Source organism: Populus nigra, chromosome 9 (genome assembly GCF_951802175.1).
Source record: "Populus nigra chromosome 9, ddPopNigr1.1, whole genome shotgun sequence".
NCBI lineage: Eukaryota > Viridiplantae > Streptophyta > Magnoliopsida > Malpighiales > Salicaceae > Populus > Populus nigra.
The window spans coordinates 3,505,908-3,521,655 of NC_084860.1; the positions used below are offsets into that span (position 1 = coordinate 3,505,908).

The 15,748-nt window shown below is 33.4% G+C and overlaps 2 protein-coding genes across 4 annotated transcripts; both read right to left on the reverse strand.

Annotated features, from left to right (window-relative positions):
• Positions 1–2,878: 2,878 nt before the first annotated feature.
• Positions 2,879–4,003, reverse strand: LOC133703655 (uncharacterized). The gene has a single exon (XM_062128268.1). It carries the CDS (start codon positions 4,001–4,003, stop codon positions 2,879–2,881), a length of 1,125 nt encoding a protein of 374 aa, XP_061984252.1.
• A 6,769-nt stretch (positions 4,004–10,772) lies between these two features.
• LOC133703550 (protein GID8 homolog) lies at positions 10,773–14,693 on the reverse strand. 3 transcript variants are annotated; one of them, XM_062128149.1, is made up of 7 exons: positions 14,533–14,693; positions 14,316–14,413; positions 13,559–13,718; positions 13,343–13,449; positions 12,322–12,453; positions 11,925–12,081; positions 10,773–11,128 (listed from the first exon to the last, which is right to left on the reverse strand). In XM_062128149.1, the coding sequence occupies exons 2-7, from the start codon at positions 14,367–14,369 to the stop codon at positions 11,007–11,009; spliced, it is 732 nt and encodes a 243-aa protein (XP_061984133.1). In that variant the 5' UTR covers positions 14,370–14,413; positions 14,533–14,693; the 3' UTR covers positions 10,773–11,006. The 3 variants fall into 3 exon arrangements, with proteins under 3 accessions (XP_061984133.1, XP_061984136.1, XP_061984135.1); XM_062128152.1 differs by having other exon boundaries at positions 13,559–13,606; positions 14,533–14,691; XM_062128151.1 differs by lacking the exon at positions 14,533–14,693 and having other exon boundaries at positions 13,559–14,212.
• Between the last annotated feature and the right edge of the window lie 1,055 nt (positions 14,694–15,748).

The following is a 15,748-nucleotide window of genomic DNA, read 5'->3' on the forward strand; positions in this document are numbered from 1 at the left end:
ATTATTTTAATATACTGATATTAAAAGTAATTTTTTTTAAAAAAATATTATATAAATATATTTTTAAATAAAAAATATTTTTTTAAAAAATTATGTACTTCTAATAGCAAAGACGTGTCCTCCATACTTTTCATATACCTAAACGAAAAGTGACCTAAAATAGGCTCCATCACATGCAACCATGTCGGGTTATGTGTCCAAGTCTTCCAAGCCCTATCAGCCCTATGGTCCCCTCTTGTATCCTTTTCCCACGTGTCACTCCATATCAATTTTACACGTGGCACCAATAAAAAATACAAAAACAAACCGACATATCAACTTCTAGTGTCGGCCTTTCCAAGTTCTAACCAACATGTGGACATCAGACTTCTTGAGATTGTCTCCCACATGAACGGTCTAGATCACTTATCCCATCCCATCAAATCTTAGCCGTTGATTTAAGGATGCTCATCGTAGTCAAAGCCAAGGGGGTCAAATATCAAGAACTGCAGTAAATCCATGCGTGCATGGTACGATTCGCACGTGTGGTTGCTCTTGTAAATTGACAAGTCGTAGCAAAAGAATAACAAAGAAGTGGAAGAAGCAGCGAAGCGAGCAAGCACCACTCTCATAAAAAAATTTATCTTACATTAAAATAACATAATTTATTTCTTGTAAATATAAATTATATATAGAGTTTTTTGATTTCATATTAAAAAACTAAATTTTTTTTCTAGTTTTTATATAATCAATTTTCAAATAATATAGTATAAAAAATAGTAGATTCACGCACATAAAATAAGACTGTGTAAAAAAAAAAACCTTGAATTATCTCCTTACGCTCGAGATGGTGCCTATTATACCATCTAAACCTTTTCTTACAAGCAATAATTGTGTAATCTTGATAACCTTTTATTTAATTTTTTTTTAATAGCTACAACTTTTTAATTATCCAATAACTCTTTAATTTTTTTAATTTATTTTCTTTTTAGCTACTAGATATTAGCATTTTATATATACCATGAACTCTTATAGTTAAAATTTGCTAAAAAAATCGTAATATTTTCTTATATTTGCAAAGTTTACTTGTATATACTTTAAATCTTGATTTAATTGTTTTTGTAATCCTTATTTTAAAGAAGAAATTTGTTAATCCTGAAAAACAACCTTGAATAAATATCTTTAAAAATAATGTTTAAATATAATTCGAATTTTATTTTATTCTTGTTTTTTTTTATGAATATAGATATCTGAATTAACTTGCATGTATATTAATTAATATTATAAATTTTAAAATTAATAATTATATACAATTTTACTAACCCTAAATAAAATTTAAACTCATAATTATTATACAGGAAACTCAATACCTCAATAATTAAACTATCTCTTAAGATTATTTTATTTTTGATCTTCATTGTACAAGAGGTGGGTGCATGGTGGCTGGTGAATGGTGCTAGCCTTACGGGCTCACGTGAAAGGATCTATTACTTGCTTTTTCAATTTCTTGGCTTTTCATGTTTTATTTTGCTCATAGGTATATCTCACTTTCTCTTCTTTTGATGGTACCATGGTGCAGAAGCCATTGACCGATTGACAATAAAGGGTCATGGCTTGGGGTGGTGCTTGCAGGCCTATGAGGTATATATTATAGCCTAGTGTTCACAAGGTGACCCAAAATCCCTTTTTATACTACGAGCGTGGTGGAAATGCTATTAAAATCATGTTTTTTTAAAATTTAATTTTTTTTAATTTTTTTATATATAATTTTAAATAATTTTAGTGTATTGATCTCAAATATAAATTTTTAAAAAATTAAAAAATATTTTAAATTGTTATCGTTACCATAATTGTAAACAAGCCCTATAGAAAGTGATGGAGAGGGTTGGATATATGGAGTTTTATGTATCTCTTGCACTTCATGAAGAAAATCTTTGCCGTATTGGTTTTTTTTTTGTATTTGAAAATGTAGTTTTCATTATTTTTTATAAATACAAAAATAAATGATATTTTATTCATTATAATCTAAAAATAAACATGTATTTAGGTCACAAGTTGTTTTGGTATAGTTTGTAAATAAATAAATAAATAAAATATTTATCCAACATCGGAAAAAAATACTCTCTTTTAAATGTTTATAAGTATAAGTTTCTATTGTGTAGTAAATTAAACGAAAGTTATGGTGAAATGATTCTTCTAGTAGGTTTTTTAATATGATTATATGAATATTTATAATATCAAAAGATGACATTTAAAATATTTTTGAATTAATTTATTTATTTTTCATAATTAATTTTGATATTTATAATTATTGAGATAGAACTGAGTTTAATTTAAAATATAATTGTTTCATTAACAGTTATATAATTTCATTAACAATTATAATATTAAAAGATATAATATTTTCAAATCTAATAAAACCTGTTACTACACATAAAGCTACAGATAATAAAAAAATATTTTATTTTTTTATCTTATCTTTTTATTATTTGAAAAATTTAGAGTGTTTGGTTATATTTTAAAAATGTTGTATTTATGTATAATAAATAAATACTTTAAAAACAGTGTTTTGACATCTCTAGAATAACTGCTTATTTATTTATATTTTAAACTATTTCTCTAACAATTGTAGCATCCAAGCAAGACGAGTTTAGTACACTACAAAAGTGAATCTTGAAAAACCTTACACATAAGATCCTATTATCTATGGCATCAAAACAAGCAAGGAAAAAGGATGATCTACACCTAAGAAAAGAGAATATCATGGACATTTTCAAGTACAAGAATTATTCAATTAATTATAATGGTGTCTTCATTACGTATGCTGTGTATTATACAAGGAATGACTAGCATAAGATTGTCACGTCACTTGCGCCTGTCGTCCATTGCGTTTTTCGTGCTAGGTTGCTTGAGAAATTCTAACTACGCAACAATGACTACAAAGTTCTTTCACTCCCTCCTCTTCCATGGGCTCAGAGCTCCTCCATGCATGTCTAGTTGCTGTGGTGTCGAAAATAAGGACCATTGACATTATACGTGACAATTCCCCAGCCATCCTATAACCTGCCATGAAAAATAACTGAGTCCCAATTGGTGCCATCGTGAGATATATCCTTTGGATTGGTGGCCAGTTTTCATCGCTGGTTTCTGATGTCGAGATTGGTGAGCTGAGAGTTTGCAAATGTGATCCATCAACAACATTCCATATGTTGAGCTTCCCATCATAGGCTTCGATGTGACCTTTCCATGCCTTTAAGCAATCACCAGAGCTGAATAGTCTTCCATCAATTTCTACAATTTGATTTGGTGGAACATCTAATTGCCACATTCCTGCCGCTAGATCCCACTTCCCTGTTTGTGGATCATACACCTCGGCAGAGCTCCTTTCGGTTATAAACGGCACCGTTTTATCAGAGTCGCCTCTCATGGCAAACCCCCCTACCACATGAATTTTACCTTGCCATGTTACACCTACACATTTGTACCTCAATGTGCTCATACCAGGCAGGGGGTTCCACACATTAAGAGTTGGATCATATACCTCGGCACAAGAAATCCCCCTCCTACTATCCAAACTGGACTTGCCTCCTGCCACATAAATTTTATTTTCACATATAGCACAAGCAAAATCGTATCGTGGCACGCCTAAGGGTGTACATTGAGACCATTGGTTAGAAAGAACATTGTAGCGAAGAACCGATCGTAGCACCTCAACTCCGAGGTCGATAAATTCGTCGGACTCGTCGAGATTGTGAGGTGGTCGCGCTCTGCTACATTGCAATCCACCAATTATGTAAATGGAATCACCTAACGTAACCATTGCAAAACCTTTCAAGACATGGTTTTCAATTAGGCCAGGAATTGAGCTAACGTAACTCCATGTGTTATTTGATGGGTTGTAACATTCTATCCAATTGGAAACATTCTTGTGGCAAAATGAGGCATAGACCCTATAGCTCGATGGGGAAAATTCGGGAGATGGTGGTGGTGTTGTTGGCTGGGATGGAGAAGGGAGGGAGCCCATTGAAGCAGCACTGGCAAAGGTGAGGTGGTGGTACTAGCTAGTAGCTCCTATTTGCTTTTAAACAATCTTAGGTGAAATGGGAATTATATGTAGAGAAAAATGGAACGTATAAATAACACAGCGGAGAACACAACATAACGGTTTCTTGTGTGCATCGACCAAGGATTATGCATGGAGGGTAGCTAATGTTAAGATTGGAGCATTATTCTAGGACAATATTACCTAGTTGATGACCAAATAATCAAGGCATAATCTGGTGTGAGGGAAACTTTTGGTGGGTTATTGTCTCTTGCATTGTCATATTTGGATCACGATAAAGATTTTCCTGAGAAATCGAAGCTAAATTAGAGGGAGAATCGGCTGTGGAACTCGAAATAAGGAATCTTCGCTAAATCGGTGACCCTTTTGTTCCTCTAAAAGATATAGCAGTAGGTAGCATCCTTAATTTGTACTCATCTTTGGCCATAGTCGATATTGAGATGCAAGTGACATTTACCTTTTCCGAATTTATTGTATGATAACAAAGGTTTTGTTGGTCTAACCAAGGAAACAGCAATTCATCTTGAGAGAGAAAAAAAGGTTCAATGCTTTGGAATCGTCACTGGGACAATGCCTAGCAAGTATATATGGCTTTGCAATATCGAGTTCATCTTGTCATAGCTTGTAATACAAGCAATAACGCCTGCAATGCTATCAATTGTTTTCTGCATGACTTATTGAGCAGTCTTTTCTCTGTCATTTCATTTAAAACATGATGTAATTAATCAATGATCAAGAGCGCATCTCGATTTCTTTATTTGAAATGATCATTGATCACTGTAATGAAAAAAACCCTAAGTTTTGAAGACTTGAATACTAATCTAGAAGTGGTCCTAAGCATGGAGGACTCACATATTTATATACGCCGGCATGCGTTTAACCAATGAATCTACTCTGAAAAGGCGCAAAAAAAGAAGGAAAAGGGAGCAAATCCATATGAATACTACCACATGATACTAGAAATCTCGAATCTCACACAAATGTTCTCATCAGGCCAACACAAGATCGGCTCTAGGCATTAGGTCCGATTGCCAAGAAATGACCCTTTTCACTCATGTTAATAAAGTAGTTAGTTTTATAATCAGATGTTATCTTCTGGGATCACATCTTTATCTTCTCTTTATCTTTGTAGATTCAAGAGCTAATCTAGTTGTTTTGAGCATTTTTTTTTCCTTTTCAAATTGGAATGTTATTGGGTTGTCGGATTAAATTCTTAAACAATATTGTTATGATATTTTTTAAAATTAACTTGATTGAGTTTGGATTATATTAAACCAAGTTAATTAAATCAATTAAGTTTTCACTCAATCAATTGAATTTAAATCAGTTTTTTTATTAGTTTAATTTTAAATTTAATCTAGATAAGATTATAAGTCGTTAAATTTTCAGTTTAATCTATCTAAATAGTGTGGAGTTCGACAACTATAATAATTAATATTTTTTTTAATTATATATATTTTTTGTTTTTCTTTATAAAAAAGCTATCTAGTGGGTTTTTTAGAAACAAAATCCCATATATAGATAGATAACATTTCTTTAACATGAAAACTTATCTGATGATCGACCTCTTAATTCCTCAACTAATAACATGAATATACAAGAATTGAAAATACTTTTTATTATTTTATATTCAAGAACATGGCACACCATTTAGAAAAACCATAATGATTTCATGAGTGCCAAAACCCTATACAAATCCCTCTACACTCTAAACACCTCGTCACAATAAGAATTTATTTATTTTTATGTTTTATAAATATTTTTAAAAGAATTTAATTTTTTTATTTTAAATTAATTATTTTATATTTTCAGATTATTTTGACATGTTGGTATTAAAAATAAATTTTTAAAAATAAAAAATATTATTTTAATACATTTTTATCTAAAAAAATATTTTAAAAAACAATCACTAATACATTATCAAAAGCAATGAATCCATTAGTTTTGATTTTTAAAAAAAGTTTTAATATTCAGGGTGATCATTGTTTGTTTGTTGTGCTTTTAGAATGTGGAGCATAAAAGCTCATCTGTCAAAAGCTTAAATTTATCAATCCAAGGGATAAAGGCTCTAAATATTTTGATGTCGGAGGATCTATGCCTATGAAGATGTTTGATAAGGTGGGAATTATAAAATTTGATAATGTGGCATCCATTTGAGGGATGAACTCCAATAATCAGGATTGATGTTTAGGCCAATAATTGTACATAGTGGACTTATTGAAAGTGAACTTTGAAAATTGAGTTATGAACTCCATAATTCCATTCAATTCTATGTAGTGGACTTATCGAGAGTGAACTTTTAAATTGAGTTATGATGAACTCCATAATTCCATTCAAATAAGGACTGATTATTTAACAAGGAAGTTTTGATTCCACTTCTTATACGTCTAAAAAGTCTTTTAGAGAGATTTTTCGTTGATTGTTCAATCAATTACTTGAAGGATTTGTCAATTGTTATCAATTGCTTATTTGGAATCCCACATAAAAAGGGTTCTTAACTTCTATCCAAGTAGTTACACGAGACCCAATTCAAGAGCTCGATCCTAGCATGGTGATCCTAAAGGAATAGCTCCATGAAATGAGTTGAGGCATTGTAGTTGACTGGGTAAGGGACATGGAAATAGTAGTTCGAGACCCATTAATTATATGCCCGCGTTGATACGCTTAACTCTCCATGAGGTAACTCTATAACTGTTGGCTAAGTAAATCAATGGATAATCTTGATCCAAAGGTGAAGGCATTAATTATGTGTGGTTATTGGCAAGCGTGGAGTAACTGTGATGAGGGTTGTGGCATTCCATGGTTAGCTTGGGATAAGGTGTGCATGAACAAGAAGAATTGTGGAGAATTTCGAAGCATCCCTCAATTCAATGTTGCTTTGCTTGCTAAACAAGGAAGGAGATTGGTGACCAGAATCACCAGATCCTTCTATAGCACAAGTCCTACAAGGCTACAAGCCAAATACTTTCCCACCACTAACTTATGGTCTGCATTGTCTGAGATGTATTTTGGTAGCTAGATAGCTTTAAGCAGAGGTTGTAGCTAGATGGGTTATTGGTAATGGGAGCCAGGTCAACATAAGGACTGATCAATGGCTGCCATGTTGTTATTTGGACTTCAAAGTTCAATCTCCTAAGCCATTGGGTGTATCTCAAGAGTTTGTCAGTGACCTCGTTGATGTGGAGAGATGTTGTTGTTGTCTCACTGCTATCAGTTTGATGCTCTCCAGATCCTACCTATCTCTTGTACTTCTGTATTCTCCTTTAGTTTAATGTTATGTTTATTCCAAAGAGATATGGGAATGCTATTGCCCATGCTCGAGCACAGTTAGCTAATCCTAGTATTTCTCAGAGAACTTGAGAGGAAGACGTCCCCGATTCTGTTTTATCTCTTGTACTTCTGTATTCTCCTTTAGTTTAATGTTATGTTTATTCCTGAAAAAATGCACAAACAAGACCAGAAAATGAAAGAAAAAGACACAAGCTTCCAGTAAGAAGAATCCGCAAAGGTACATGAACAAGCACTACCAAACTGGGAATGAGAACAAACTTGGCATGGAACTGTGAGATCCAGCTAGCCTTGAGAGAGTCTGAACAATTGGATTGACTAGTGATTGTGATGAATCTGGTACAATATTTTGCGCCTATAATGTTCTCTGCTGTAGGCTACCAGATGGTTAAAGGCTCATGATAAGGAAGGCCGACTTCAAGAAAAAGCCTAGTGGAAAATTCTGACCCATTGAAATTTCTGATACTAAATTCTAAGAAAGCCCATATAATCAAGTTATAAAACTAAAGTTTCGAAACTTGATCCAAATTAAGAAATTATTTGGTAAGCGTATAAAGCTCTGTTCTTAAAAAATTAATTTTTTTATTAAAATTTAATATGATTAGTATGTTTTAAATCGTTTTGATGTGTTAATATTAAAAATAATTTTTTTTTTAAAAAAATCATTGATATACATTTCGGCACAAAAATTATTGAAAAAACAACCGCTACCACACTGCAAAACATACTTTTATATTGATTTCTAATGGGATTTCTTTAAATCCAAATTGATTTTATAAAAAAACATAGATTGATTTGCAAGCAAATTCATGATCCAAGTTCTGCTCTGGGCGACTATGCATGCAACTCACATCAAAATAGAGATGAGATAATACTCTGGAAGGACTCCATGGAGTTTCCAATGTGGAAGACAAGCTTTGTTTTGTTGGCACAGAATGTCAACTTATCTGGGAATGTGTGTCCACAAGCTCCATCGGCAGGCTAGGTTAGCAGCTTGAAAAAGCACGTGATAGGGCACCATGCCACTGGCAAATATAGAAGGGAGCTGTGGAGTGAGACAAAAGGGGAGTTAATGAGTATGAAAAGGCAGAAAGTCTTTGGAGAAGAAAACAACGGCATATATGGTAGAAATCCAGGAAGCAGACCTACCGTCTTCCCACATGAACAAATATTGTATAGGCAGCTAAGAGGTAAAAAATAAGACTGATTTGATGGATCATTAGAGATCTCCAGAGCCCACTTTATCTACTTGTGATGCATGTGATGGTCTAAATCATGGATGCTCCTTCATAGCTTCAATTAACCTATGCTACAGAAATTATCAGTGTAAGGACCTTTTTACAGTGACGAGCAAATCATTGTACAAATATCAACGACTCGGGCCCTGTTAGAGGTCATGGCTGGTTCAGGGCTAGAGTCTCAGACACCACCATTGCTGTTTCATGTTTGGTTGTGATATTTTCCTCATACCTGAGATGATAAAATATGTGGAGCTTCTCATGCATGGTGGTTTTTGAGTTATATATCATATAAGTTTTTGTATATTAGTATATGTAAAATATATAAAAACTACTAAATATTTTTTATCGTGTAAATTAAAAATTGAACTTTAAATATGTATTTTTATATATATAATTTTAATGAAAATTACATTTTATTCATGGTTTTTTTTTAATCTAAACCCTTGTATTTAAAAGTTCACTGAACCCAACTAACCCAGTTGAGTCGGGCCTGTTCACTAAAAGATAAAACTCTTCTTATAATGATATAATGATGTGCTTCATTCACAAAACTCGAATTCTAAATCTTGTTTTAAAAAATATAAACACCTAACCATTTAAACAAGTTATCATAGATATTTTAACTAAGCAAATCTATTTTTTTCACACCATCACTTGAATGTTTTAGCGGGTAGGATAAGCCAATTGATTAACTAAAACCAAAAAAAAATGTAGGATAAGTGAACCAAATTTAATTAATTTAAGTAATACAAAACATATTCAAAAATCAAATTTTAAGATGAATTGTAACGTATAAATAAGAAAATAAAGCTGAACAAATACTAGATATTTTATTAATAAAAAAACCTAGAATAATTAATTTTCTTCTTTAAATTTCAAATTCAGAATCTTTACTCAAATAAAAAAAAAATCTAACCTGTGAGTCAAACCAGCTAGCCAGTTGAAACGAAACCGCTTGACACGTGACTTAGAAGTACTTTATAAAGCAGTTAAGCGCAACCTTTGCTTGTCGCAACCTACAGGTTGGTCTAGTGACTCCTTCTGGTCTCCCTCCATTAACATCGTGCCTGAGTTTTAGCCTTTAACATAGGTAGATGCCTCTTCTTGCTAGGTAAGAAATACATGATACTTGAAAAGAAAGTAAAACACGATGCGGACAAGGAATTCATCATGAAGTGCGAAGGCGCACACATTTGTTATAGCAGTACAGCTACCACAACAGCAACAATTTGATAGTGATAGGAGGAGGACTGTGGAGAGGGAGAGAGGCTCTCCTGCCCACTGCAACCTTCTCTTTTCTCTCCTTTTTCTTATAGTAGATGATTAGCATCCCAATATCATGTCAAAAGAGGGCACATGACTGTGGATGCTGCATTTGAAGCTATAGCAGCTTCTTTGAAAGACCCAAAAGATTTGCTTGTTTTATTTCTGCACTCATCCATTTCATTCTTCTTTTTTTGGTATTCTCTTTTCTCATTCTCTGAAACAGTTTGCCAAGTTTTCTTGTTTCTTCTCTCTTTATAAAGCCAAGAGATACCTGCAAGCCAACTTCCTCATCTCTTTTGTTTCTCCTTTAAGATTTCAGTTCTTGGGTTATTCGTTTTGTCTATGAGAATTGAGGATTTCTGCTTATTGATTGACATGGGCTTCTTGATTGGAAGCTTTGGATGTGTGAATAGTTACAGCAAGAAGCAATGCAGGGCCCTTTTTTGGTGGCTCAAGGCAGCAGTGAAGAAGGCCGTGAAAAAGAATGGCGGGAAGAAGCGATTCAAGTTCCAGTATGATCCTTCAAGTTACGCTCTCAATTTTGATGATGGTTGTTGCAATTTGGATGCAAGTGGAGATGCATTCAAACATGGCAATACGAATACCAACACTAATATCCTTCAGGAGAGCCATCTTATTCTATGGGTCTACGTTCTGTGGGTAGAAGAACCTTGAGAGTGGTATTTGTTTGTTTTTTTCAGTCTGTTCTGTGCATTTTCTTTACCCAATTTTATGTCGCTGTTGTTGCCAATCAACCCTATTAAGCAGCTGAATAGCAGAAAGCATTCCATTATTAAATGCTCAGTTAAATGCCCTGCTGAGCATTTTTGTCCAGGCAAGTGAATTGCGGTTCCACTCATCGCTTGCCCTTGAATTTGTTAATGGGATATTAGGGGACATCAACAAGACAACATTTTCAAAGTTTGGTCACAGCCTTGAAATCACTTGTACTAATCTCATTGCGTTTTTGGATAATGTCATAATCCACAATTTCAAAGGGAGCAAGCAATGTTTGGAATAGAAGAAAAAGAACAGCAAACAAATTGTAAAACAGTTGCATCGAACAAATAGCTGTGTCTAGAGTCGCTGTAATTTTGAGTACAGAAATTTATCATTCCATCTAGTTTCTGCATGTGCAAACTAGGCCAAGCCGAAAACTTGCGCACAAGTCAAACTGCAGGGTCTTCAAGCATGGCAGTGGATAAATCGTTTATTCGAGGATAAACAGCTTTCTCATCAAGTTTGTTCTGAGCCCATAGCAACATTTTTAACAAGCTTGGAAGCTTTGGATCTGTGATTACGTTATGAATTAATTCTTCATATAAAAATAAGACGGTGCAAAAAAACAATATCAAGAATCAACTCAAGAACACAAGCCCAATAAAGCAAGACGGATGTGAGAACAAAAGAAACAGTCAGGACCCAAACTATGCAACCTCTACTGCTTGCATCTCTTTGCTTTTGTCATCATCTCTTTGAGAATTCAGCAAGTATTGTGAAAGAAAATAAGCATGTCAAATTCATAGCTACTGATGTGACCTAAGGAGTAACATACGCAAATTCCCTTAAGAATGCCTTTCTCAATATTCCTATATATTCTCCCCAAAGGAAAGAATAAAATGGCCGCATTTTAAGTGAGAGCCAATGTTCAGGCTCTTAGTGCTACTGAGTGAAGATCAAGCACCCTTCAGGTGGGTACTAAAATCAGCAAAGTTCAATTGGGCAAAAATATAAAAGTTAAATCTGACATAAAGGATGCTGTTACAGTAACTGATGCCCATTTTAGACCAATATCTAATTGACATGTCTAGGAGGTAAGCATCCCTTTGTACATCTATGAGAGTGGAAGTTTGTGTGTGATGTTTTAATGAATAGAAGAGCATGTCCAGAAGATATATCAAGAATAATATTTATTTGGTTACCAGGACGATAACCAAGGTGTTTGATTTCTTCTTCTCCTTTTTTTCCTTTTGGTATATAAAAACAAAGAGCAGCATACATCACCCAAGCACACGGGAACATTCATTTCTATTTACACACAGACGCTCATACCAAAAAAAGAAGAAAGAGGAAAGAAATCCACCAACCTTTTTCACGACTCTGGCTTGTAAGGATAGCTGCATTCACCTCACTTGCTGTCTTCAGGCGCTGTGAAATATCCAAAAGTCCTCCAACAGGGCAGTTAGAAACATCTTCAAAAGCCAGCAGTGCAACAGTCCTCTCCAGTTCTTCTAAAAAGCTTTGCTGCAGAATATATCAACTTTCTCAGGTCATTTATTATCACCACAGTTGTCATGTGAACGTGTCTACTAAGACAGTATTTATCTTCAAGGTGACTACCATTATTAGTTTCAATAAATATGAAACCCGTTTAATCATTCAAGTCTGATCAAATTGATGGAAAAAAAAAGCCATAAGGAATTGCAAATGATATCAAATGCAATAGAAGTCAACATAACAAAATTATGAACAACTCAGAATTACGTTTTCTTCTCCCCTTGGTGCAAGTTCCTCCTGAGCAAACTCCAAAGCCTCTTCTACCTTGCCATTCCGAATCAGTTCTATAAATCTCTGTTGCTGGAGATGGAAAAACAGTTGTGGATTTGTGTCCAGAATCTGCATGAAGTATTTTCACATGAGGAAATCAAGATAGAAAAAAGGCCATACTGTATATGGTTGTCTTACAACACACAAAAACAAATACTGAAAAGATCAGACATTGATGGCAAAATGAATAACCCTCACTTGAAAGAATTATGTTTCTGAAATTCCACAACCGCCATTAAAGATGAAATTTCCATACTCTAGCTTTCTTTATTACTTTCCTGTCATTTCATTAGTACACACAAACCAGGCAACATGCCAAACACCATGCATAAGAAAATCACATCACTCTCTCTTGGCTAGACTAACATGAGTTGCAAAGATGCAACATGCAAAATGATAACGTATAATCCTGCAGTTTATTCATTAGCTTCCTTGAAACATTCATAGCTAATAAGCACTCGGCCCATAAGCAGATCATTGGCACGCACAATCACGTAGTTCAAGTCATATTTTATTCAAATCTATGAAATCAGTAAAGGTAGCTAGGATGCAGGAGCTATACTATAACCAGTTATTAAGGGCAAACCATTAATTTTGCTACAAGGATGAAACAATTATATGGTAATAGAAAGTTGAAGGTCTCTTACAGCTCAATGCAATTGTATGCTTGTTGAGCAAAGTTCAAGATGTTACAGCAACATAATCATGGATGACTGCCTAACATGCTTCCTGATCCTTCTAAGGAAGAGGGAGTTTCAAAAAAAGACATTCATGAATACAATAAGCAAACTGCAGAAGTCCTTTTAGACACTTAAAAAGCTAAAAGTTCGAGAAAACAGATTAAACAAACAATGTAGTCAATCATTCTGACAAACTATGACAGGGGACCGTAATTTGTGTATAATTGACACACAAGTCACCTTCGCATAGATTGTAGCAACATAATAAAAAGTCTAACCTCGGGATTTAAATCATTGACTTTCTCAATAGCATCCTCAACATTTCCACACTGCACAGCCTTCTTAACAGCCATTCGATCTGTAATTGTTGCAAGATCTATATCTGCTGTTTCTCAATAAGGAAAAACACAGGATCCTCACAAGGTCATGCCACCAGAGCACAAAACATAAAATGCCAGCACTAAGAATGAGCTAATATTGAAGATAAAGGATACGTTCAGTTCCTGATTCCATCTGGAATTTCTCAGCAGCATCAACATAACCTTCAGTAACAAGAAAGTTCATCACCAATTTATTCATGTCTTCTTTCCTGATTTTTACATCATTAAGCTTCTTTTCCCACTCTTCTCTTGTAATCACCTTTTTCGACGTAGCCTGTGCACAACAATAATAAACATCCAAACCTATCTAGCTATTCCAGTTCCATTAAATTTGCTCCAGTCTGTATTTTGTACACTCAATGCCACACAAATTATGCGGTGTAAACGCAAAATTTCATATATTTTATTTCCTATTTTTGCAAACTAAAAAAAGAAAAACAAAGCATTGGCACGTATTTTCCCATTTGGATCTAATCTAACAAAACTGTAACTCAAACTACTTGTCATGGTTATCTGGCAAGTGCAAAAAAAATACTCTTTTTCATTGAATTCACAAGGCCCTCTTCTAGAACAGTATTTACCTTATCGTTGACAAATGACAAAACCTTGAATAATCAAATTTCACTCGCTTCAATAATGCATGAGGTTAAACACTTCAATAACATCAAATCAATCAAGAGTCACAAAACCCTAATTCAAAGTACTTATCAGAGTCATTTGGCTAGTCTAAGTGAAGGGCTCGCTCTCTTTCCAAAAATCTTTCATTTCCTTCAAAGAACACCACAGCATCAACCGTAACTAATCACTACTGAAAATAAAATCAAGATTAACAAAAAATGAGAAACAGAAACCCTGTTTATTTATTTTTTACCATTGCTTCAATTTCTGCAAGCTGACGAATCACAATCCAGAACAGTGACATCATTGAACCATCATCATCGGTAATCCAAAACCGGACTCCACTTCTCTCTGTAACCAAACAAACACCCAAATTAAAAACGCTTAAAAGGCACTAAAATCCACACCGTTACTCTCATAAAGAATTCAACAATTGTATTTACACTCGCCAGAGAGTCAAAATCCTTAACTGTATTGTAATTTATGATTCAGTAGATTGAATTGGGTTTTGAGTTTCCGGGGAAAAAATTCACTTTCCAGGAAAGATTTTGCGCGAGGGAGAAAATTTTGAGGATTAGATTGGTTTTTTGGTTTCTTCTTTCATCGCCCTGCTTTGTACGACTAAGAGAGTAATTATTTTGGTTAGGACTTAAGAGCTGCTATACGGGTATGGGCCTGGGTTTATATGGGCCTTTGGTAGATATACTATTGTTCGGCTAATAGCCCAATATATTATCGAGGGGAGTCCATTACATATTCGGACTACGCCTCAATGAAATATGAATTTATTCAATTTTTATAAATGTACTTGAGCATATAAATGAAAATACAGTATAACCTTGATTAAATTATTATTTTTATTCATATTTAATTTAAAATTTAAATAATTTTTTAATTAATAATATCTTGACTGGTTAACAAATTTTTATGATCTCAAGCATATTAATTTATAAATTATACATATACTAAAACAAAAAAAGTGTTTTCTTGTAGGAATAATAAAACTATAGATTTTGCTAAAAAATTTTACTGTATCAGTGGTGAAATTTTAATTTTTGGTTTTTTTAAGAGAATAAGTTTTCCTTATATTTATTTGCTTTTCACTTAGTTTATTTATCATCATTTATTTATCTTTATTTTTTTAATATCTTTTTACTTTTTAAAAAAATATATTTTTTATTTTTTACACTTTGAATATTTATCACTCTACATCTATGTATACCATTCTTTTTGTTCTTATTTTTATTTAAAAATCTTATGATATTGGTAGAAATTAAAATTCAATCAATAGTGTCTTGTTGAAAAAATTGAGTGTGAAAAAAACATGTAATTTATGAAAAATATAAATACTAACAATAATAATATTAAAAAACACAATTAATCATTTAGTAGATGACCCAGCGGTAAGAGTTTGACACTAAAGAGTTTGCTCCCCTTGTAGTCTCAGGTTCAAGCCTTGTGGTTGCTAATATGATGGTCACTGGAGACTTACATGGTCGTTAATTTCAGGACTCGTTGGATTAGTCGAGGTGCTTGAAAGCTGACCCGAACACCCACATTAATTAAAAAAAACAATTATACATAAAAAAACATGATTAAATCAACATATCGCATGAACTCATTTATCATAACTATGGTATTTCCAGGCAATTTCACATGGTTAGATGTCCAATTTTATGGTAATAA

Bases quoted from the DNA above. Each gene is read 5' to 3' on its own strand.
- LOC133703550 (XM_062128149.1), bottom strand. From the start codon at position 14,369: ATGATGTCACTGTTCTGGATTGTGATTCGTCAGCTTGCAGAAATTGAA. The intron at 13,450-13,558 runs GTATCCTTTATC...ATTGAGAAACAG, and splicing joins GATGGAATCAGGAACTGAAC to CAGATATAGATCTTGCAACA. The intron at 12,082-12,321 runs GTAATTCTGAGT...TATATTCTGCAG, and splicing joins CACCAAGGGGAGAAGAAAAC to CAAAGCTTTTTAGAAGAACT.
- LOC133703655 (XM_062128268.1), bottom strand. From the start codon at position 4,003: ATGGGCTCCCTCCCTTCTCCATCCCAGCCAACAACACCACCACCATCT.